The following is a 24,635-nucleotide window of genomic DNA, read 5'->3' on the forward strand; positions in this document are numbered from 1 at the left end:
TCTACCATGTAAAATCATAGGCAGACCTAGACAGAAATAAATGCCCAGCAGTATAGAGCTGGTGACAGCGCCCCCTAGGTGACAGATGGCAGAGAATACAGATCTACAAGTGCCAATATCTCAATGTTTCTTGCCTGTAAATTCCATTTGCAAAAGTATGCTCATCTGACACCCAAACAAGCACTTTCAAACTCAGATCACAGGAAAGCAACCAGAAGCAAGAGAAACTAGCTCATTTTATTTCTTGCCTGGCTGCTGAGGCTAATTTTAGCATGAACATCAGGTATTCTAATCCATATTGCAGAATATAACACTTGGACCAGAAGGACAATTGATATCCTTTGTCATTTTAAGACAATGGTTTCTTGATTTTGAGTAAAGGGAGATCAGCATTCATATAGCACTTTTCACAACATCAGCCATCACAAAGCACTTTATGGCTAATGAAGCACATTTGAGAACATTATTACTGATGTATCACAGGAAACTCAGGGTACAGGGCAATGTCCTTTGCCATAGACTTTCTCAGTTATTTTACTGAATGAATTGAGGTAGCTACGTTTAGAGGCAACTTTAAAAGTAAAAGATTGTCAGTTTACTTTTGGAATCCTGGTCTTCTTCATGTTGGGTGTATTCTTCAGGAATGGTAAAGCTGTAGTCAATGCTATCATGCACCCAACCCTTCTCTACGTACAGACCAGGCACCAGATCCGAAAACAGCCAGTATCTACGGAAAAAATAAATCACAAGTCTGTTTAGATGAAAGCAAGCCCCTATACGACCCAAGATCCAACATTTTGTTCTAACATGTTTTGCTATAATGGAAACATCAGCTTGAAATAATTAACATTTTTCAAGAAAGAACACAGAATATTGAGCAACATCCTACAAGCCACTGCACAAACATAATTTGCTTTTGCAATGAATTAATAAAATTTTGACATTCCTTTACTTCTCAGCTTCACCCAGCTAATGATAAACGTGGTTACTTTCCACAAAGGGTACTCCCAATTCCAAAGTGCAAAGCAACTACAAGTTCCTGCATAGTACATTTCCAATTGTCCACCCCAAACTGTTTTTGAGGTGGTAGTGATAAGCTGTCCTCCTAAATTACTGTGTGCATTTGGGCTGGGTACACCTAAAGCACTGTTAGGGAGTTCCAGGAACACGGTCTTTAGCAATAGTGAAGGAATGGCATGTCAGGGTTGTATGGATCATGGAGGGGAAACTGTACGTGGTGGTATTCCTAAGCAGTTTCTGTCGTTCCCTCTACGTTAATTGTAAAGGTGCCAACAAAGGAGCCATGGTAAGTTGCTGCAGTGCAATACTATGTACTGCTGACATTGTGCATCAGAGGCAAAGGTAGTAAATATTGAAAGTGGTTGATTAAGTGCCAAGTAAGTGTGCTCCTTTACTCAGAATGGTGTCAAGATCCCAGTGTTGTTGAAGTGGCATTAATCTAGGCAAGCAGAAAGTATTCTATCACATTCCTGATTTGTACCTTGCAGGTAATGGACAAGCATTGATAAGTAAGGAGGTGAGCTACTTATGTCAGATTTCCTAACCACTGATGTGCTCCTGAAGGCCCAACACTTACAAAGCTGAAACAAAAACAGAAACTGCTGGAGAAACTCAACAGGTCGAGCAGTATCTGTGGGAAGAAAGAGTTAAAGATCTGCAGTCACTGCCAGACTTGCTGAGTTTCTCTAGCAATTTCTGTTTTTGTTTCAAATCTTCTGCATCCACAGTTCTTTGTTTTATTTCTAAAGCAGTTTCTGATCAATAGTAACGCTCAGAATATTGATGATTAGGGATTTATTGATAGTGATGTTCAGATTCTCTCTGATTGGAGATGATTATTAACTGACAATGGTGTGGTATGAATGTTATTTGTCACTTTTCGGCACAAGCCTGAAGTTTTCCAGGCTTCACTACACACAAACGTGGGCAACTTCCCTGAGGAGTCATGAACGATATTAAAAACTGAGCAAATTGCCAGCAAACATTCCCATTTTTGAACTTAAGATGGAGGCCAGGTTATTGATGATGCAGCCAATTTTGGTTAGACCTACAACACTACCTTGAGAAACCCTTCCAGGACTGAGGCGATTAACAACCATAACCACCTTCGTTTTGTGTGAGGCCAAACTGCAATTTTAACCACAGGCGTGAGCAAGTGTTACCCTCTTGCTCAGGGTAACACAGAAGGAAGAGAATCAAGGAACAGAATACAAAATGTGTTCAAAATTTTTTATTTATTGCTCCAGGAGTGCTGCTCTTCTCTGTGCCAGACCTCTTCCCCACTACATCAATTTACCAAACCTTCAGGAATCATTTCTTCAATTCACCAATAACAGCTTATTGAAACTTGAATGTGTGCTCCCACCTATTGGGCGGGATCAACATACTGCAAGCTGCTCAATGCAAGGGTGTCCGAGGTCAAAGAATTAAATTTCCTCTCCTGTTATGAATCAGATGGTTGGGTAACCATCTGTTCAATTCATTTAGTTAACATTTTATTGAGTTTTGAGAAACCTCAAGTGGTCAGGAGCACAATAGCTATTCTTTTCCCATCAGATGGCAGTATAAAAGCAGTAGGAATCTGAATTCATGAGCATTCATGAATATAATGAAAAGTTAAGTCCACTTGAACAGAAAGGGCTTCTGTTTTAGCTCCTTGCGGTTATGATAACATTTTTTAAAAAACCTAAAAAGCCAACTATTTTTCACCATGGAATTGGGTGCGACTTTGACAGAAGCCAAATAAAAACAGCTAGACTTTTTTTTGAAAGGAGAAACCATACATACCTGTTGTGGTTACGGTCTGTGCCCAACGGTGATCGATGCAAGACAAGCTTGGCTTTTGCAATTCCCTCCTGAAAGGCCTTCTCGGCTGCTGCTTTGTGTTTACGAATCTTTTCTACTTCCACCTCCTTCTCCATCCTTTCTTTTTCTTGCTTTTCCCGCTCTTCTTTCTCTTTTTTAGCCTGCAATGCCATCAATCGCCTGCTCTTAATTGCACTAATGAGGTCTTCACTGCCATTGACGTCAGTTAACAAATCATTTCCACCTTTGTCCACTTCTAGCTTCTTATCAAATTCCTTCTTCTCTAGCTTTTTCTTGTCACCCATTTTGTTGTTTTCTGGCTCTTTCTTTTTTGCCTCCATCTCTTTTTTCTTTTGCTTTTCTGCCTTCTTCCGATCATTTTCTTCTTTTTGCATGGCCAGTCTCTCCTTCCACAGCTCTGCAGATTTATGCTGTGAATCCTCCATGTGATCCTGAACAGAGTATGTCATCAGAATCCGATGGCAGAGCGCTGATAAAATCTTTACTTTCTCTTCTGGGGTCAGTTCAAAAAACTCAGAAGTTTCCAACTTATCCAGTAATTCATCTGCAACTTCATTATCTTCAAATCCCATAGAATCTTTGCTGTCTTCATTCATTTCTGATGCTTCACTTTCATTTTGTACATCTGACTTGCGCATGCAGAGCCGAACTAGCTCTGAAGCAGAGTGCAAGGTAAGAGGGATTTCAGAAAGCTTCATCCCCAATTCTCTGTAGTCTTCTGCAATTTCATCTTGCAGCAAAGTTTGAAGGAGAATCAACAGAACTCTATTCAAATAGAGGAAACCTCGCTTTTCAGAGGTCAGTGCTTCCATCAAGGAGACTGCAGTAATTGGATACTGGTCATCTGGCATTAGCAGACCAGCATAACAACTGAGGAACTCGACCACCATAGCAACATCACCAAAAAGTGTGTTTGGAAGCCCTTCAGGTGTATCAACCAGCTTAAGTGCAGGTAAGCTCTTTCCCGCAAGAGTCTGATCTTCAAATCTCTTCTGTTTTTCCAGTTTTAATTGCATCTCCTTCTCCCGCCGTTCTTTAGCTTTTTCCTTTAGTTTTTTCCTTAGCTCTTCACGCTTTTTTTTGTGATAATCTGCTCTTTCTTCTAGAGTCATCATTGCCCATTTCCTCTTGTGCTCCAATATCTCATAACGTTTCTGAACAAGATCACCAACTTCCTCTGGTAGACGAGCACGTTCTTCAGCAGAAAGCACTTTGGCCACCCGGGTGATGAATGCAGACACTGCACCTTTCTTCTCCTCCTTTCCCTTATTATCTTTGTAATATCGAAGGAATTGTAAGGCCAAAGGTGGCAGGTATTTCTGAGGTTTAGACATAGATCTTGAGGCTCCTCCAACACCCTTTGGGGATTTTCCAGTCTTGGATGTATTGGATTTTGCCATCTCAAAAAGCGTCATCTGTTTCATCTTCAACTTTGGAGTTTTCAGACTCTTTTTTGGAGATTTGCTATTTCCTGCTGACTTCTGCCCATTCAGCAACTTAGCCTTGTTCTTGGATTTCTCTTTTTTGTTCACTTTATCCTTAGCTTGCAGCTTTTTTAAGTTCCGAGCAGCACTGGAGCACTTTTTGGGAATGTGGAAGTTGGTGTTCAATTTGGTTGGTGTTACAATCTTCATTACTTCTTCCAGTTCTTGTTCTGGCGACCTTTTGGAATTGTATGCCGTTCCAGTCCCATTCATTGCCTTTTTCACATGCACATGACCCCATAATGTTGGGCTCAAAGGAGGGTTCCGAGAAAGCTTCTCTTTGCTACCATTCTTCCGCTTCTTATTTTTCTCTTTGCTAGGGTCCCCATCTCCTTTTGTTTTTTTTGAGGTTTTACCTTCTGGTGAGACAGTACTTTTCCTTTTTCCTAAGTTCACAACAGGGTTATGAATCATGTACTGAAACAAATGCAAAAATATTTTATTATGTAGCAATGGCCAAGCTTATATAATACAACACACGGCAGAAACAATAAGTCATGAATTGTTCATTTCAAACAATTATTGAAAAAAACTTGAAATTATGTATATTACAAATGTGCAATGCTCACTTAAATGAACTCAGAATAGGGATAATTCCAATACTCTATTCCATCCTAATTACTGCCTTTATGATCCTCATCGTCTGCTTGCTTAAGGCAAAAGGATAATGCTCAACAGGTTTAGTTATCCATAAACAGATATAATTCTAAATAAAAACAAGCCGCTGGAGAAACTCAGCAGCATCTAAGGAGAGAGAAACTGCTTCAGTGCTTCGAGCCCAGAGTGACTTTTTCTTGAAACTGGAGCAACATACTGGACTTCAAATGCTAATTGTTTCCTTCTCCAAAGATGCTACTAAACCTGACAAGCTTATCTAATATTTTCTCTTTTCATTTCAGACCTCCAACATCTGAAGTACTTTGCTTTTATTATTATAAGGAAGAGAAGTCATGGCCTTCCTTTACGACAAAGGAGGAAGCCAATCTGTTCTGCCAGGCATTTCAAATCAGCCAAACCTCTCCCATTCACTTTTGACACTTTGGTTCTCCATCTTAGCTCCTGTCCCACTTTCCCTCCCACAACACTCCCTTCCAAAAGCGTTCTTCTCCTTGAGACCATACTAATCATTTAAACCAATTGCCTTTCAGCTACTAGCCACTCAACTTCCTTTCCCAGTTCCAGGGCTAGTCACAACTGAAAATTGCTTTGTCTACTGTTACCCATCTTTCAAAACAGCACCATCACCATACCAAACACATCTTCCCCTCTCAGCAGCATTCTGCAGGGACGATTCCGTCTGTGGCACCCTGGTCAATCCACCATCACCCCTTATACTTCTTCATTCCCCATGTATCATTGTCATACAATCGTTGTAGCTATAACACTTGCCCATTCACTTCTTCCCTGACTAAAGTCCCAAAAACATTTCTAAACGAAGCAGCATTTTTTTCTAGTACTTCTTTCAACCCGATCTACTGTATTTGCTGCTCATAATGTGCCTTCCTTTACAGTGGCAAGTTCAATCGCAGTCTGAATGATCATTTTGCAGAACATCTCCACTATGTCCATGGTACTGGCCACAACCTTCAGTTCAATAAATCACCTTGCTCTCATTCTAACATTTCCTGTTGTGGGCCTGCTGTAATATTCCAATAACGCACAAAACACAAGTTTGAGGAACTGCACTTGCTTAGACATTTTACAGCTTTGAGGACTAAATGTTGAAAATCTCTCTCCTCTTCCCACCCTCCCAACACCCACAGCTTTGGCTTGTTAACTTTGCTTCTATTAGAGAGGATCTATTCTCTCCCTTTCACACTTTACTTTTTAAACCATTTTACACCTCTCTTTTTCCCTTTCACCACCACTTTTTGTCTGGCACAGAACCTCTACCTTGCAGCCCTCTTCCACCTCTGACAAAGTACATAAAAATACATTTTCCAACCCCTTTCAGTCTGAAGTAGTAGTACTGGATTCAAAGTATCAACTTGGTTTCTCCACAGATGCATTCAGACCTACCAAGTTTTTGCAGCTTTGTATTTGTTTGCACCATCCCTACCCTGTTCAAAACAGGAAAACCCTTAATCCGCTGGCGAGGTGGGACCTCAACCTGAGCCTCTTAGTTCAGTGGTTTGGACAGAACAACTTCACATAAATGCCCTACATATATAAACAATGATACTTTCAAACCAACCTGCTCAAACATTATTACACATTGCTGGAGCAGGTGGGACTTGAACCCCGACCTCCTGGCCTAAAGGTGGGAACACTAACAATGTGCCACAAAAGCAGTGAATCTACAGCTAACCTTTTTTCCAACCAACCTGCTCAGAGAGGTTATTACACACCTCTGGAGCAGGTAGGACTTGAAGCCAGATCTTTAGGTTCAGGGGTAGGGACACTATGGCTGTACTACAAGAGGCCCTCTAGTTTTTGATAATTTAATGTATTTTTCTAATCAACCTTTTCAGTACAATTACACACCTGTGAAGCAGGTGGGACTTGAACCTAGGCCTCTCAGTTCAGAGTTAGGGATACTACCACTATGCCGCAAGCAGACCCTTAAAAAAAAATCTATAGATAATCTACCCCCACAAAATGTGGCATACTTGGAATGTCCCTGATAGACATTTAAGTTAGTTATCCCCTACTCTCAAACCACTGCTTTGTTCTGGAAAAGCATATTATTAATTTAACTCCTTATTGAGATTAGGTGTAGGCATTTCGTTACCAAGAACCTCACAGAGAGGTCATCCTTTAGTTAGTGTTCTTCCACTTCTAGCTCTTAACCTTATTAAGTAGACTACCCTTAGAAAACAATTACTCTGGATTTGTTTACTAGCTTCTCAAAACAACAATTTTTATTAAAATTGTATTTTAAAATTTTAATTCCTAAATACAAATTCTCATAACACAAATCATAAAATTGTATATTCATATATCTTGAAAGCTGAATTTCTCTCCAAAATCGCAACACTATTATCACCCAAGTCAATGCCCACTTTTCCTGCAACTGTTTCAGTCTTCAAAACCAAAAACAACATTAGCCAAAGTCACAATCCTTTGTGGCTGTGAGCACAATGGTATCCCTCCACAAACACACTACAGACTGTGACACAGCTGACTTAGCCATCACGTGAAATATCACTGGTTTGCAAATCATTCAGAATGCTATCTATTGGTCACATTCTTATCTACCTATTTTTCAGTCACTGAACCTCTATGAACAACTACTTACCTCATCCACTTCTCCCTGAACTATATAAGTGATATTGCCATGGGACGCAAAGACAGGTGGCTCAGTTTTAATGTGTGTGAGCTGACTACATTCCAACAATTATCATTTCACTATTATATTGACAGTGGATTGGTCAACAGCCATCAAACCATTACTCAAGTACATCTTTGTCCAAAAACCACATTTACAGTACTTGCCACAGATTCTGTGTCATTGGTTGTATTTGGCTTAAACCGAGCCACTTCAACTAATGTCCTAGCAGATAAACAAAATTTCAAAACTTCAACTCACACAAAACTCTTCACCTCACAGAAATATACACAAAAATTAGAATGAGTAGGCCATTTCATCACTCATGTCATTGCGCCATTTGGTTAGACTATGATTGAACAGGTCTCAACTTCACTTTCCTGTCTACTCTTTGATTCCCTGATCATTCAAGAATTTAACAATTCACTGACATTACTTTAATTTAATCTGTTATTCTCTATCACAGAATTCAAGACCCTCTAAGAAGAAATTTCTCATGTTCATCTCGAATGGGAGATCGTATTCTGCTTCAAATCACAGACCCACTCCAAGTCTTTACAGACTAAATTGGTCTGCAAGTTTCCCCAAGACCTCAAGTACAATATCTGAAACTTGATTTCCTAACACTAAATGCTTCAACGACCATATTCCTCTTTTGTAAAATATACACTGCCAATGGAACTTCCTTCACCCTTACCCGACTGCAGATGCTACTTCTCTCCACCAGCCCCAACATTTCTCTCTTTCCTCCTTTAAGGCTTTCAGTCACCTTCTTTAAGAACTACCAAGCTTTTACTCAATTTTTGCAGTCTCCATCTTTGGCTTAGCACTACTTTTCCCCTCTCTATAAAATAACTGAAGCATTTTCTTTTACATTAAAAAGCACTTCAAAATGCAAACTGTTGCTACTATTATTATTCAACAATCAATATCAGTAGGACAGGCAGGTGCTTGCCAAGCAATACTTTTGTATTTTTATAGAACAATATAGAAATTTTAAAATCAAATAAGTGACGCAACTTAATTTTCCACTTAAAATAGCTAAATACCCTTAATAGATTTATTAAGAAATAGCAAAAAACAAAGAAACTTGAGGCCAAGGCCCAGTAAACAAGAATGTTGGCAGTGACAATGCAGTCACTATGGAGACTGAACTATCTAGAGATACGAACAGATAATTTAACTATTAGGCTGCCAGTAAGTGCAAGATAAAAAAAGCGCTTTTGAATTTCTAAATCACAGCATTACAACAGTTCAATATCAAGATGAGCTTTACTAAGGGGGAAGAGGGGTGCAACCAAAAGGCATTTAGGCAGATGATCTGTGAAAATATTTTGCTTAAACATGATTATTCTCCAAATAAATGTCATGTATTCTGCTCAGTCCAGTACCATCCTTTTTTCCCCACTATAAGGCCATAAGACATAGAAGCAAAAGTAGACCATTCAGTCTATCAATTCTGCTGTCATTCAGAGAGATCATTGCTGATTTTATAATCCTCAAATCTATTTATGAGCTCTAGCTCCATAAGCTTCAATTTCCTTAATAATTAGAAATCTGTCTATCTCAGTCTTGAACAAAATAGCCCAGCCTTGACAACCCTCTTTGGTGAAGAATTCCAAGAGATTCACTACGTTCAAAAAAAATTCTTCCCCATCACAGTCTTAAATGTAGAACCCCTTGTTCTGAGATTATGCCCTCTGGTCCTACATGCTCCCACGTGGGGAAACAACCTCTTCACATCTGGCCTGCCAAGTCCCCCAAGAATCTGTTTTAATAACGTCGGTTCTCATTGTTCCAAATACAAACCCAGCCTAATTAACCTTTCCCTATAAGACAGTCCCTCTGTACCCAAAATCAACCTCATGAATCTTCTCTGGATTACCTCCAAGGCCAGTATATTTTTCTTAGATAATGGAACCAAAAAGGTTCACAGTATTTTAGGGTGTGGTCTGACAAATACCTTGTATAGTTTAGCAGGACCTCCTTATTTTTGTACTCCACTCTCTTTGAAATGAATGCCAACATTCCATTTGCTTTCCTGATTACTTGTTTCCTTTTAAACTGCATTTTGTTGCTTTGTAAATACTTCAACTACTCATTTCCTGCCTTTCTGAGCTCCCTTCAAGATGCAGTGAATTTCTACAAGGCACATTCCTCTTCCCGAGGTCTGATTTACACTGATCCAGTCACTTCTAAAAGCCAACTTTCCAGCCAAAGATATAATTGTATTTGGAAATTAACAATGTTCTATTAGCAATATCAGCAAATAATTACTTACTTCTGACAAATAAATGTATTAATCCACACTGTCAGAAGATAAGTACATGAAACAATACTTGATCACCAATCATATTTTGAAGTTTGAAAGTTACGTTTTTTCAGCAGATCAGTGATCATCTAAATTAAGAGGAGGGGTCTTGTGGCACAGTGGTAGGGTCCCTACCTCAATAACTGAAGGTCTGGACTTGGTCCCATGTTCCACAGACAGGTGTCATAACATGTCAGAATAAGTTGATTAAAAATATTTCAAAATTAAGTTGCATGCATTATACTAAGCAATAACGTATTGGGCTGGTAACACTTTTGGTCTTTCACAATTTTTCATGTAAATGAATCATAACCCATTATGACAGCTTTATAGTCGTAATTATTTTTTTCCAGTCTCTGTAAAGGAGCTTAGGATTATGTCTAAAGTAAAAGCACTTTATAAATGCAAGCAATTGCACCCTTCTACTTACCCCAAATAATACCACGCAAGATCTGAAACAGAACTATCTGAAGTTTGTCTAAAATACTGTTTATGCTGGAGTAACTGTCCAAAATCCTCTACCTCTGTCCACATGTGAGCAGCTAACTCGGTGATAAGTTTGTGGAGGGTCAAGCAAAAGGTTGGCCAAAAAAAATCATCCTGATTAGAAGTTGAATCAAAGGCCAAGAATTGTGAATTTTCATTTAAACTGATGCCCAACTATGAGTAAAACAAAGTGTGGGTGGGATGTAGGTGACCAATAAGTAATTAAATACAGTCCTCTCACACAGAACATTTGAGAAAATCAGAACCATGATATTCTCTCCTGCTCGTTGGACTCATTTCTACAAGATGAAAATAACAAGTGATCTAAATTCAGACATTGGGATTTATATGAAAAACAAGCAGTCAGAACATACGCCACTACAATGCACAGTTCTCCCACAGACCAAAGACGCCACATTTTATTGCTACTACTAAGCCAAGGCCAAAATATTCTTAAGTAGAGAAACACACACTCTCAAACAGCTCTTCAGCAGCAGAATATCCAGCCTCAATTAACTCTTGACTGTTCTCAGTTAAGCACATATACTCCAATCTCCTATAATTTCTGACTCCATTACTCCATTATAATCTCTAGTTTAAAATCCTTACCCCCACTCTCTTTATGACAGTCAGAAACTGGTTTACAGGAGAAAAGCTAGGATACTCCATGAATTTGCTGACAGGATAGCAACTGCAGGATGAGTGTGTGGGAGTCCGTTATCGACTCCCGGCCACAATCAGATGATGATGATGTCACCACAGACTGATAACGTCATTGCTTGCATAGAGAACTATTTCGGGCACGTCAGAGCATCAGAATCTCTTTCAGAAATGCAATCCATAAAGTAAGCTGTTTTAGAAAAAAAATTGTACATAAATTCCCCTGACTCTGATATTCTGTCATTTTATACAATTTTATTTGCATTCCATACATATAAACATACATTTTAGGATTAAGAGTAGGCAATTCAGCACCTTGTGTCTGCACTACTATTCAACAAGATCATGGTTGATCTGATCATCACTTAAATTTATATTCCCACCTATCCCCAATGACCTTTTCACACCCTTGCTTAACAAGAATCTATTCATCCCTGCCTTAAAAATATCCAAGGGCACTATTTACTCCACCTTTTCTGGAAGAGAGTTCCAAAGAAGAATGGCTGATAGAAAAAAAATCTCTTCAACTCAAATTTTTTTTAAAAATTCATTCACGGGATGAGGGCGTCACTGGCTAAGCAGCATTTATTACGCACAGGGCAGTTAAGAGTCAACCACATTGCTGTGGGTCTGGAGTCACACACAGGCCAGACAAGGTAAGGATGGTAGTTTGCTCACCTAATGGACATTAGTGAACCAGATGGGTTTTTCCAACAATCAGCAATGGATTCACCGTCATTAGATTCTTAATTTCAGATATTTATTGAATTCAAACTTCACCATCTGCTGCCGCAGGATTTGAACCTGCGTACTCAGAACATTATCTGGGTCGCTGGATTAACAGTCCAGTGATAATACCACTAGGCCATCACCATGTGACTCTTGACTTTTAAAACTTTGATCCCGGTTCTAGATTCTCTCAAGCAGATAGAAACCTAGCCTGTCCAGCTTTCTTCATAAAGTAACATCCATCTTTCCCTTCCACACATTAGTCTAACAGACCTCTGAAATACCTGGGCAACAAATGGCAGATGGACTTTAATGCAGATAAATGCGAGGCTCTGCATTTTGGTAAGATGAGCCAGGGCTGGACTTACATAGTTAACGTCAGCGCCCTGTGGAATGCTGTCGAACACAGAGACCTAGCGATGTAGGTACATAGTTCCTGTAAGTGATGTCACTGGTAGATAGTGTGGTGAAAGCAGCATTTGGTATGCTTGCCTACATTGGTCAAAGCACTGAATACAGAAATTGGAATTCTTGCATAGCTATTCAAGACATTAGTAAGGCCATATTTGAAGTACTGCATACAATTTAGGTCATCCTGCTAAAGAAAGTTGTTATTACCAGGAAAGATGCAAAAAGGATTTACAAGGATGTTATCAAGACTGGAAGGTTTGAATTATAAGCAGAGACTGGATAGGCTGGGACTTCTTTCTCCCCTTGAGCACAGAAGGCTGATGAATGACCTCAGAGAGGTTCATAAAATCATGAGGGTCTTAGATAACATGGATAGCCAAGGTCTTTTTCCCAGGATAGGAGAGTCCAAAGCTAGACAGCATAGGTTTAAAGTGAGAAGGAAAAGAGTTAAAAGGAACCTGAGGGGTAACTTTTTCTCGCACAGGGCAGTACGTGTATGGAGCAAGCTCCCAGACGAAGAAGTTGATGTAAGTGCAGTTACAACATTTAAAAGACATTTAGGTAGGCACATGAATAGGAAAGGTATAGACGGATATGGGCCAAACACAGGCAAACATGACTGGTTCAGTTTAGGAAACCTGGTCAACATGGATGAATTGAGCCAAAGAGCCTGTTTCCATGCCGCAGGACACTATGATATCCTTCCTTAAATAAAGAGACCAATGCTGTGTGGTCTCACCAGCGCCCTGTGTAACTGAAGCAAAACCTCCCTACCTTCCCCTTGTCATTATTTACTGCATCCTGTTCTCTTTCTCCTTTACCTGCAGTACCTGAATACTAATGTTTTGCAATTCATGCACAAGGCTATCTTGATCTCGCTGCATCTCACAGCATTACAATTTCTCACCATTTAGATTTTTTAAAAATTTCAATCAAAATAGACAATTTCACCTTTTGTGAAGCTGGATGAACACAGCAGGCCAAGCAGCTGTGTTCACCCAACTTCACACCATGTTATCTCAGATGCTCCAACATTGGCAGTTCCTACTATCACTGTAACAATTTCACCTTTTGGTTCTTTTTCAGGTTGGCAACCTACGGCCAGGGGGTTTCTACAGACATCAGATGCTGAGACCGCAACTGTTTACAATATACATTAATGACATTGACGGAGAATGCAAAGTACAATTGCCAAATTTGCACCTAATCTAAAAACGTGGAAAAGCAATTGCAAGAGGAATACAAACAGTTTACAGAGAGACTGATAGGTTTAGTAAGCGGGCATAAAGTCAGTAAATTGAGTATAGTTGTCCATTCTCGAAAAGAGAACTAAAAGAACACAATACTATTTAAATGGAGAAAAATTGCAGAAAGCTGCAAATCAAAAGGACTTGAGTGTACTTATACATGAAACACAGGTGCAGCAGGTATTCAGAAAGGCTAATGGAATGTCAGCCCTTATTTCAATGGGGTTGGAGTATAAAAGTAGGGAAGTCTTAATGCAACTGTACAGGGTGCTGGTGTAACTACATTTGGAGTACTATGGGTACTTTTGGTCTCCATACTGAAGGGAAGCTATTATTTCATTGGAGGCAGTTCAACAGAAAGTTCATTCGGGTGATGCCCAGTTTGGGGTGGGAAGGGGAGCATAGTGGGGAGAGAAGGGGAGCAATCTGCCTTGTGAGCAAAGGTTAAACAGGTTGGGACTCTACTCACTGGTGTGACAGTCCTGTGCCTTTAAGAGAGATGTGTTCTGCGCTGTTCCTCTTGCAGAGAGGTGTTGCCACAATGACGCTGGGAGTCTGCTTCAGACAGGCAATTAGTTGGTAAACAGCTTGTGAATTCTCCCTGGGTGTTGTTTTTTAAATTAGACAAAAGAAACATGAGTGGGCGGGGTCAGGGCTTATAGAGATCCAGGAATATTTTTAAGATTTGCTTTCAATTAGTAACAAGGTTTCTGTTGCTGCCAAGCTAACAGCTTGAGTTCACTGTTGCTGGAGTTTTAGGTGAGAAATAAGAAGATGCAGGCCATTTTTCTCGAATTTCATTCTGCTGAACTGGAGACATGCAGCGTATGAGAACTTTAACTGTTTTGCTAAATTGTGTTTATGGGGCGCTGCCTATATTGGAACAGTTGATGATTAGTGGTTAAGTAATACATTATTTTATAGTATTTCAATAGAGTTAAATTATGTCAGTTCAGTTTTTTTGTGTTTTAACTGCCTCACGTGAATAAAGCGTGTTTTGACTAAAGCCTAGTAATGGACTAATCCAATCACATATGGAACACAGCACCTTACACTTGTCTTTAAATAAATATAAAAAGTTCGGGTCTAGGCTATCTCCTTGATTTATTGGGGGCGGGGTGGGGGGAGAGCAAAGAGTTCTGGTCTGATCCATAACAATTGGTGCTTCGAAGAATGAAAAGGTGGTCTCGTTAAAATATATAGGTTTCTTAAAGGGCTTGACAGCATTAGTGCTAAGAGGATATTTTTCCTCATGGGAGAGTCTAGGACTAAAGGGCGTAGTCTCAGATTAGAGAGGTGCCAATTTAAAACAGAGCTGAGGAGGAACTTCTTCTCTCAGAGGGTTGTGTGTTTGGAACTTGTTTCTATCGAAAATATCGAGGGAGTAGAATCCTTGTGTATATTTGAGGCTAAGATAAACAGATTCTTGATCAGTAGGGGAACCAAACATAACAGGGAAAGGGTAGGAACATGGACACGAACAATGTTGGATCAGGTATGATCCTACTGAACGACAGAGAAAGCTCAAGGGGCAAAACTCCCGTTCCTATGGCCTTATGAATACATTACAGCTGCTCCAAAATCTACAACTAACTACTATGTCTGAAGCCATTCCCTAAGTATTTTAAGCAACCAGTTCAGATATATTACGGTCTTCTGCCTTATTAATCACACGATTGTCCACTCAGAAAACCCGTCTTTTTGTAGCCTCTTTACCTCTTCCTAATATTTTTTCTACCAATCCTTCTGTTGTCAGTAAATCTTGCAGCCATATCTCCCATCATTTAATCTGAGGTATGTCCAAATTGTAAACATTATGGTCCCAGTACCAATTCTTGTAATATCGCACCCTTTTTGCAACTTGCCATCCTAGAACAGACCAATTTATCTTCTGCTTCTTATTTGCCAGCCAATGTTCTCTCCATGACAATATGCTACCTCCTACACCATTAGCTTTTTCACAATAATTTTTGACATTATCAAATGTCTTCTGGAAAGGTAACCTCAGTATATTCACAACACATTATCTCCTCAAAGAACTCCAACAGATTGGTCAAACACAATTTCTCTTTCACAAAACCTGATTACATTCTACTTACCCAAGCATCCAACTACATGTTCTTTAATAACAGCTTTGAACAATTTCCCTTCAACAGGTGTTAAGTGAACTGCCCATAGCGTCTTGCTTTCTGTCCCCCTTTTTGAAAAAAGGAATTATATTTTCTAACTTCCAACCTACTGGGGCCATCCCAGTAGAGAATTATGCTTTGGAGAATTAAAACCATGTATCAACTATCTCACCGGCCACTTCTTTTAAAGTAAAGTTGCCTGGAGAGGACTATAAGGCTGCTCTCTCCTTAGTGAGGGAGACGGACAACTGGTGGTGATTTTAACCTGAGGATGACCATGCCTCAGGTGAAGGGTGAGACTGAGCAAGCGGAACCTTCATGAGAACCTCAGCTAGTACGGGAATTGAACCTGTACTGTCGGTGCCACTCCGCATGGCAAACCAGCCAACTAAGCTAACCGAACACCATTTTTCTTTTGACCCAGAAATGAAGTCCATCAGAACTGGACATTGACAGGCCGCAGCTCGAACAATTTACTCAGTACTATTTTTGTAGTGACTGAGAGTTTGCTGAGTTCCTCCCTCCCTTCCATTTTCTGATGTATCGCTACTTCAGGAAAAACTTCCAATTTTCACTTCTCCTCGGCTCTTGAAGGCATCAACTTCTTTCTGCAATCAATCTCCTTGTCTCAGCTAAGTCAGCATAAAGGACATCACAGCAAGCCTAACACGTTCCTCATCTGATATGCATGCATATCCACCTGCAGTAGAAGGTTGATGTGGGGAAGGAGTTTTAACTATTCTTTGGCACAAGTTGAAATGCTCATCTGTTATCATACAAGCATTCAAACTGGAAGAACTAACTTCAACTATAAAGGAGAACTTAAAAGGACAGAAAGCTAGCCAAAAATATTGCTAGCAGTCTGCAGACATTTAAAAAAACGTGAAAAAAGTGAATGATCACAACACAGAAAGTGAATGTGAGGAATTGATAATCGAAGTAAGGGAGTGACAGACAAATCAGATAGGTATTTTGCATCTATTGACACCACAGTGATTACAAGTAATATTCCAAAAAATGACTGTAGCTTTCTTGATTTACAATGATCAGGAAAACTGTGGAGTTCTGAGCAGACAAGAAACCAGATCCTGAGGAGGTCTTAAAATAAATAACTAGTGAGGGAGTAGAGGTGTTAGTTTTAATTTTCCAAAATTTTCTACCTTCAGGCTAAGTTCCATTAGAATAGAAATAAAAAGGAATAGGATAGAAAGCTGAAAATCACAGGCCAAAATCAGAGCCAGGTTAACATTTGTCACAGAAAAGACGTCATAAGCTGTCTAAGATGTTTAAGGACACAATAGCACTTTGAAAAGTTTAAGGCAATCAAGCAGCGTCAACATGATTTTGTAAAAGAGAAATCATCCCAGCTGAAGACATTAAATCTGTGCAATACTAGACTAGAAGCAAGGAGCAATTCTAGCACATCTAGATTCTTATGGCAATTAAACTATTGAGGCAACTATCATCTTTCCGTATAAAGGATTAGTTAACCTAACTGACAGTTCAATTAGTAGTTCTAAATAGAATAAAATACTGAGGTATCTGTTACACATGTCTTCTTGGCTGGCACATGAAATCAACTAAAACAAATGAATCTTCCTTCAAATCCAATGTCCAAATTATTGAAATAATCACCAGTTACTCCTGCATATTCCCTTTCTTTTTCCCCAGTAACAATGGTCAAAATACGAAAGTTATTGCAAATCAATGCTTTAAATCAATTACAAATTCTAACTATGTAAATCAACAAATTTTATAGCTTCAATGTGCAGACAGCAGATTGTGAGAAAGATGCAAGTGTGGGCAGGACAAGAACAGGCTTCACAAACATATTCAGAAAACTAGAACTGTGATAACCATCAACACTCATTCCAGTAAACCTAAATCAAGATGCTAGGAGCAAACATCAGGCCGTCTGCAAGACCCAGAGCTTCCTACATGCGGAGGAAAAATGACACAAAATTTAGATTGAAAAAATTCAATACTATATCAAATATGTTTAGCTAATCCTTTGAGGTATACTGTGCTGTAAAACACACTATTTTTCTGTCATAACATAAATAAAACGGATTATGCAACGGAGGCTTAGGTCTTAACCATTTGCTGACATAAACCCAGGGACAGCCAGTGACAAAGTGCTGGAGAAATTCAGCAGGTCTGCCCGTAACTACAGAAAAAGAAACAAACTTAGTGTTTCAAGAACAATGACTCTTCTTCAGAAGAGAACTGACGTCTATCTGCTCAAGCTTTATTACACTCTTGTGCAACATCAGCATACCTGAATATAAGGGACAGTTTTCATGGCAAAGCTTTAGAAGCAACAGCTTACTTAGACATAATTCTGAAAGTTTAGAAAGTATCATGTCTAAATTTAAGCTGTCATTTTCTATTAGCTACTGATGAGCATGTGCTTACATGTGACCAGTGAAATCAGGGACTGAGAATTTGTTGGCTCCTAACTTTTCTTGCCCTAGCAAATCACTCTTGGTCTCTTCAATTCAACATGATGTGAAGTCTGTATCCATTCATTCTCAGAGTATCTTTTTCCCTACACAGTTCTCAGCCAATTCCCTAGCTTCTCACTTATCCACATACATTGTGGTACACAAAAGGTTACCTTTCATCATAATTGGCACAAGTTTCTCCAAAACCTTTAGTCAAGGAATCTTCAATGCTGGAGTCTGGATATGCAGTGGCTCCTCTCCACAACAGAAAGTGATTTCCCAAGTTACCAAAATAATGCACCAAGTGAATGATCCAAGGATGGATCAAGAAATGTAACCACAGAAAGGTCACAGGATCCATTTTGGGATCTGTGGGAGTTGCCATGCATTGATCAGATTCTTTTCAATATAGCCATAGGATTGCATCAATTCCTGAGGACTGAACTTCAAACCTGGCTGGCAAGAGGATTGACAGAGACAGAGGTAGCCACAAAGGATACGTACTGTAGCTACTGGAGGAATATGGCTCTGAATCACCATGGAAGGAGCCAGGAGAAATCAGAAAACATGTGGTGGAACAATGAAAGACAGGGCAAGTACAACTTAAAAGTATATAAAAACGCACACAGAGAAAGGGAGGAGAGGAGTTTAAACATAAAGAACAAACTGCAAAGAATTAAAGAATGGGACAATGTGTTCATTGAAGATGGAAGACATTTATTTTTCCCCTCTGCTAGCACAACCACAGCAGATGTCAGTTATTGTCTATAATAAATTTTACTAAAACTTCAACAATTCACGCCTTCTAATTTATTTTTCTGCTGTTTGTTGATACATTTTCTCCTGATGTTTCCCCAGTTTAACGTTTAAATTTAAAATGCATCAGATTTATTTTGATTTATTATTTTGTGTATGCAAATGTCTGCAGCTGAGCAACTGTCTCCAAATTTACTAAGTTTAATGTAATTAGTCTGCCACTTAATCCGTAGAGCAGATATTCCTTGGTAACGTACAGCGTATTTGTCTGTGCACAAGTGCAGAAGGAGCTAAAGCCTTAGTAATGGAGGTTTGATATGTAAAGGCCCTGGGTTTTCTTGAACCTCTTTAGAAGAGACCATGCTTGCCATGGTAGTTCAAAGCTTGTCATTCACCATACTGGGTTTGTCACAAAGAACTTATTAAAGCCTTCTCGTTATTGATTACATGATGCAAAGGCTGTCTAGCATGTGGATCTTGCTCAGTTAGGTTTTACTATTTGGGGTGCCAAAATGAAGGATTGAACATGAGATTATGAAGGGGTAAGTGAAATGTCTCGTGACTCAGTACTAGTGTCTCTTCATCTGCGCCAGAAGGTCTGGAATCAAACTCCACCTGCTCTGAGGTAGTCACAGCATGATCGTACAGGTGTGTTACATTCTGTTTGTGAAATGGTAAGCTGCAGTATGGATGGTTTCAAACAGCTTAAGAAAACCCACAAGTTATTGATTTTGTTGGGAAATGATGTTTGAGACAACAGTAAACCAAGGGAGAAATAAGACCATAAGACATAGGAGTGGAAGGAAGGCCATTCGGCCCATCAAGTCCACTCCGCCATTTAAATCATGGCTGATGGGCATTTCAACTCCACTTCCCTGCACTCTCCCCGTTGCCCTTGATTCCTTCTGAGATCAAGAATTTGTCGATCTCTGCCTTGAAGGCATCCAACGTCCCGATCTCCACTGCACTCAATACTGAGTAGATGAACATATGATGCATATTGTTGCATTCAGCTGGGTGTCAACAAGATGTATGTGAAATGACCTATGCCACAAGGTGCACAGGACTCCGGTAGAGAGTAGTATGCTGTGTAATTAAGTAGTACGATGAAGTCAAGCAGACATTAACACTTCTTTTAGTGCAAAAATGATCAGATGAAATTCGTCCCACCCACTTTTCATAAATTAACCCACCCCCTCCATCAGCTTTTCAATACATCATTCCCTCAAGAAATAAATCATCTTTTCTCTTTGTGCCAATGGTTTCAACTGATTTTTATGGTAGATATTCTACAAAAACAAAACTCCCAAACATTGGTGAGAATGTAAACTTCTGAGCTGATAAATTAATCGGACTAATCACTTACTCTACAATTGTAGTGCCACAGGCAAAAAAAATTGTAGGACGCATGGCCCTGTTTCTGGCTGATCTGATAATGGCCTTAACTGCACTTTACTGTCTGCCAACCCCCAAGTAACCCTAGACTCTCCTGGTAGATCAAAACTAACTCAGCCTTGGAGTATATTCAATGACCTAACTCTACTGCACTATGGGTAATTCTGAAGATTAATCACACTCCGAAATTCCTCATTCTATCTTAAAGGGGAGGCCTCTTAGTTTGAAACTTTGTCTCCTAGTTCTAGATGCCCTCATGAGGGGAAACACATTCTATCTCCTATGTCGGCACCCCTAATTGAACATAGAACATTACAGCACAGTACAGGCCCTTCAGCCCTCGATGTTGTGCCGACCTGTCATACCGATCTCAAGCCCATCTAACCTACACTATTCCATATACGTCCATGTGCTTGTCCAATGACGACTTAAATGTACCTAAAGTTGGCAAATCTACAACCGTTGCAGGCAAAGTGTTCCATTCCCTTATTACTCTCTGAGTAAAGAAACTACCTCTGACATCTGTCCTATATCTTTCACCCCTCAATTTAATGCTCTGCCCCCTCGTGCTCACCATCACCATCCTAGGAAAAAGGCTCTCCCTATCTATCCTATCTAACACTCTGATTATTTTATACATTTCAATTAAGTCACCTCTCAACCTTCTTCTCTCTAATGAAAACAGCCTCAACTCCCTCAGCCTTTCTTCGTAAGACCTTCCCTCCATACCAGGCAACATCCTAGTAAATCTCCTCTGCACCCTTTCCAAAGCTTCCACATCCTTCTTATAATGCGGTGAACAGAACTGTACACAATACTCCAAGTGCGGCCGCACCAGAGTTTTGTACAGCTGCAGCATAACCTCTTGGTTCCGGAACTCGATCCCTCTATTAATAAAAGCTAAAACACTGTATGCCTTCTTAACAGCCCTGTCAACCTGGGTGGCAACTTTCAAGGATCTGTGTACATGGACACCGAGATCTCTCTGCTCATCTACACTACCAAGAATCTTACCATTAGCCCTGTACTTTGCCTTCTGGTTACTCCTACCAAAGTGCATCACCTCACACTTGTCTGCATTAAACTCCATTTGCCACCTCTCAGCCCAGCTCTGCAGCTTATCTATGTCTCTCTGCAACCTACAGCACCCTTCGCCACAACTCCACCGACCTTAGTGATGTCTGCAAATTTACTAACCCATCCTTCTACACCCTCATCCAGGTCATTGATAAAAATGACAAACAGCAGTGGACCCAACACTGACCCTTGTGGTACACCACTAGTAACTGGTCTCCAGGATGAACATTTCCCATCAACTACCACCCTCTGTCTTCTTTCAGCATGCCAATTTCCGATCCAAACTGCTATATCTCCCACAATTCCATTCCTCTGCATTTTGTACAATAGCCTATTGTGGGGAACCTTATCGAACGCCTTGCTAAAATCCATATACACCACATCAACCGATTTACTCTCATCAACCTGTTTGGTCACCTTCTCAAAGAACTCAATAAGGTTTGTGAGACACGACCTTCCCTTCACAAAACCGTGCTGACTATCCCTAATCAATTTATTCTTTTCTAGATGATTATAAATCCTATCCCTTATAACCTTTTCCAACACTTTACCAACAAATGAGGTAAGGCTCACTGGTCTATAATTACCAGGGTTGTCTCTAATCTTACATAATTCAATAAGATCATGTTCAATTTTGCTAAACTCCTGAGTTTTGGCTGCTCAACCTTTCCTTGCTAGGCAACTCCTTCAAACCAGAAATCAACTTAATGAACCTGACTGAACTGCCTCCAAAAGTAGTACATTCCCCTTAAATTGGGAGACCAAAGCTGTGTGCAATACTCTAGGTGAGCTTTCAGTAATGCCCTGTACTGTACAAACATAACAGACATTCTTACCTCAAGATTACACTCCCTTGCAAATCATTCCCTGCTCTCAATTTTAAACTGCTCTAGTATTCTAGCTGTACACCAGTGAACAAATTGTTCTCCAATTTTCTCACATTTCAGAAGTTGACACTTTACATCTATACTTCTAAACAAATAAACAACCATCCCTTAATCTTTGCTAGTAATTTATATTTCTGATACCAGGAATTAATTACCTTTAAATCTGTATATTGCAGTAAACTCTGTTAACCAGAGTTCCAAATCACTGTAATTGTGATATTTTGAATCTACAAACTAACCTCCCTTGCCTCTCTACTGCAGGATTGCACTTTTCTTTTTATTCAGAGGATGTATATTTTACTGGTTGGTCAGCACTTATATGAAGAAGTGAACTGCCTTCTTAAACCACTGCAATCTATTTGTTGCAGGTGAAACATAATACTGTTAGGAAAAGAGTTCCATGATTTGCACCTAGCAACACTAACGGAATGGTGACATGCTTCCAAGTGAGGATATTGCGTGGCTTAGAAGAGAACTTTGCAGGTGGTAGTGTTCCCAATATTTTTTGCGCTTGTCCTTCTTTTATGGTATTGCTGTGGATTTGGAAGTTGCAGTTTAACGACTCGTCACAAATTTTTACAGTGCATCTTGTAGATGGCACACACTGCTGCTACCGAGTACCTGTAGTGGAAGGAGTGAAGGTTGTGGATGTGGTGCTAATCAAGTGGGCTGCTTTGTCCTGGATAGTTCGCAAGCTTTGAATGTAGTTGGAGCTGCAGTCATCCATGTGAGGAGAGAGTATCGCATCACACTCCTGAATTGCACCTTATAAATGGTAGACAGGTTTTGAGGAGTTAGGTGAATTACTCGCTGCAAGATTCCTAATGTCTTTCTTAATCTTGTAGCCAGAGGTGCCAGCAGAGAAAACTGAGCAAGAAGCACTGCTCTCCAACAATGGCCTAAAAGAATATAACCACTTAGCTTTTAAAAAAAAATCATTTAGCACAGGGAATTTACTTCTTCTTACACCTTAAACATCAAAAGCAAATAAATACAGGTCTTTGCCTTTGCCATTACTTTAGGTAGGGAGAATTACTGTTATTAAAACTGGCTGTTAATGCCACTTGGTAAACAGTATACAGATAGGAAACAATACTCAGCTGTTGGTGAGACTGAAACAGAGCCAAGTATTTCCCAAATGTCAATATTCTGGTCTTAATGTAATGGTAGGGAGTCAGGAAGCAAATTAAAAATTAAGACCTCAAAAAGGTAGTTATCTCAGGATTACTACTAGTGTCATGTACTAGTCACAGTAGAAACAGCAGGATATATCAGATGAACATGTGGGTAAGGGTTTCAGATTCCTAGGGCATCACGACCAGTCCTGGGGGTGATTTGACCAGCACAAACTGGATGGGTTACACATGGGCAGGACTTGGACTGATGTCCTTGGAGGAATATCTGCTGGAATGGCTGGGGAAGCTTTAAACTAAAATGACAGGGGAATGGGAACCTAAGCAAGGGGTCAGAAGAAGAGGAATCAAGGAGAAGAACAAAAGGAGAGACATCAATGGCCAATGTCAAATAGGCCCACAGAGAAAGATATCTGGTACAAGCAAGAAATGCTAAAAATGCGCAGAGCATTCACGTTAAAATGGATAAATTAATCACGTGAATAGATTAAAAACAGGTGTGGTATAGTCAGGGTGATACAGGCATGGCTGCAAGATGATCATGGACGGAAACTGAATATCCGGGGTATTCACTATTCAGGAAAAGGGAGTGGAGATGTATTGCTGGTTAAAAAGGAAATGATTGCAATCGTGAGGAAAAGTATTATCTCTTACGAAGTAGAATCCTTATGACTAGAGCTGAGAAACTGTAAGAGTGATGCTGGGAACCGTATTAAACAGGAAATTAGAGATACATAAAATAAAGGAACACCTGTAATTATGGGAAGCTTTAAGTGGCATGCAAATTGGGCAAATCAAGTTGGTAACAATACGAGGGAAAAGGAATTCCTGGAGCATATACGGAATAATTTTCAGGTTCAACAGGGTGAGGATCCAACTAGAGAACAGGCCATCCTAAACTGGGCATTGTGTAACGAGAAAAGAATAATCAGCAATCCAGTAGTTCAAAGCCCTTTGGGGATAAGTAATCATAATAAGATGAATTTCTCATCAAGATGGAGAATGATGCAGTTGAATGTGAGAATAGGGCCCTGAATTTAAGTAGAAGAAATTACAATGGTATGAGGTGCAAGATGGCTATGGTAGATTGACCGACTTTATTTAGAAGGGAAGACAGTAGAATGACAACATTCAATCAGTGCATTGGTGAAGCAAAACAATTATTCATTCCTGTCTGGTGAAGTAGTAAAATGGGGAAAAAAAAAAGCCAAACCATGGTTTACGATGAAAATTGGAGTAGTATTAGGTCGAATGAAGAAGCAAACAAATCAGCCAGGAAAAACAACCAGAGGGGTGTAAGCAGTTTGGAATTCCACAAAAGGAGGACAAAGCAATTGATTGAGAAAGGGAAAAGTAGTAGCAGGGTAAGCT

The 24,635-nt window shown here is 39.7% G+C and overlaps 1 protein-coding gene across 3 annotated transcripts in view; it reads right to left on the reverse strand.

Annotated features, from left to right (window-relative positions):
• The window catches only part of baz1b (bromodomain adjacent to zinc finger domain, 1B), a 91,842-nt gene that overhangs the window by 45,515 nt on the left and 21,692 nt on the right, over window positions 1–24,635 (reverse strand). For 2 of the 3 annotated variants that reach the window (XM_048557126.2, XM_048557127.2), the window contains 2 exons: window positions 2,809–4,748; window positions 600–727 (listed from right to left, as the gene is read on the reverse strand). In XM_048557126.2, the coding sequence (XP_048413083.1) occupies window positions 600–727; window positions 2,809–4,748 (2,068 nt within the window). Of the gene's footprint in view, window positions 1–599; window positions 728–2,808; window positions 4,749–11,005; window positions 11,100–24,635 lie in introns of those variants that run through there. The other variant, XM_048557128.2, reaches the window with a different exon arrangement.

The sequence above is a fragment of the Stegostoma tigrinum genome, chromosome 27 (genome assembly GCF_030684315.1).
Source record: "Stegostoma tigrinum isolate sSteTig4 chromosome 27, sSteTig4.hap1, whole genome shotgun sequence".
NCBI classification, from domain to species: Eukaryota; Metazoa; Chordata; class Chondrichthyes; order Orectolobiformes; family Stegostomatidae; genus Stegostoma; species Stegostoma tigrinum.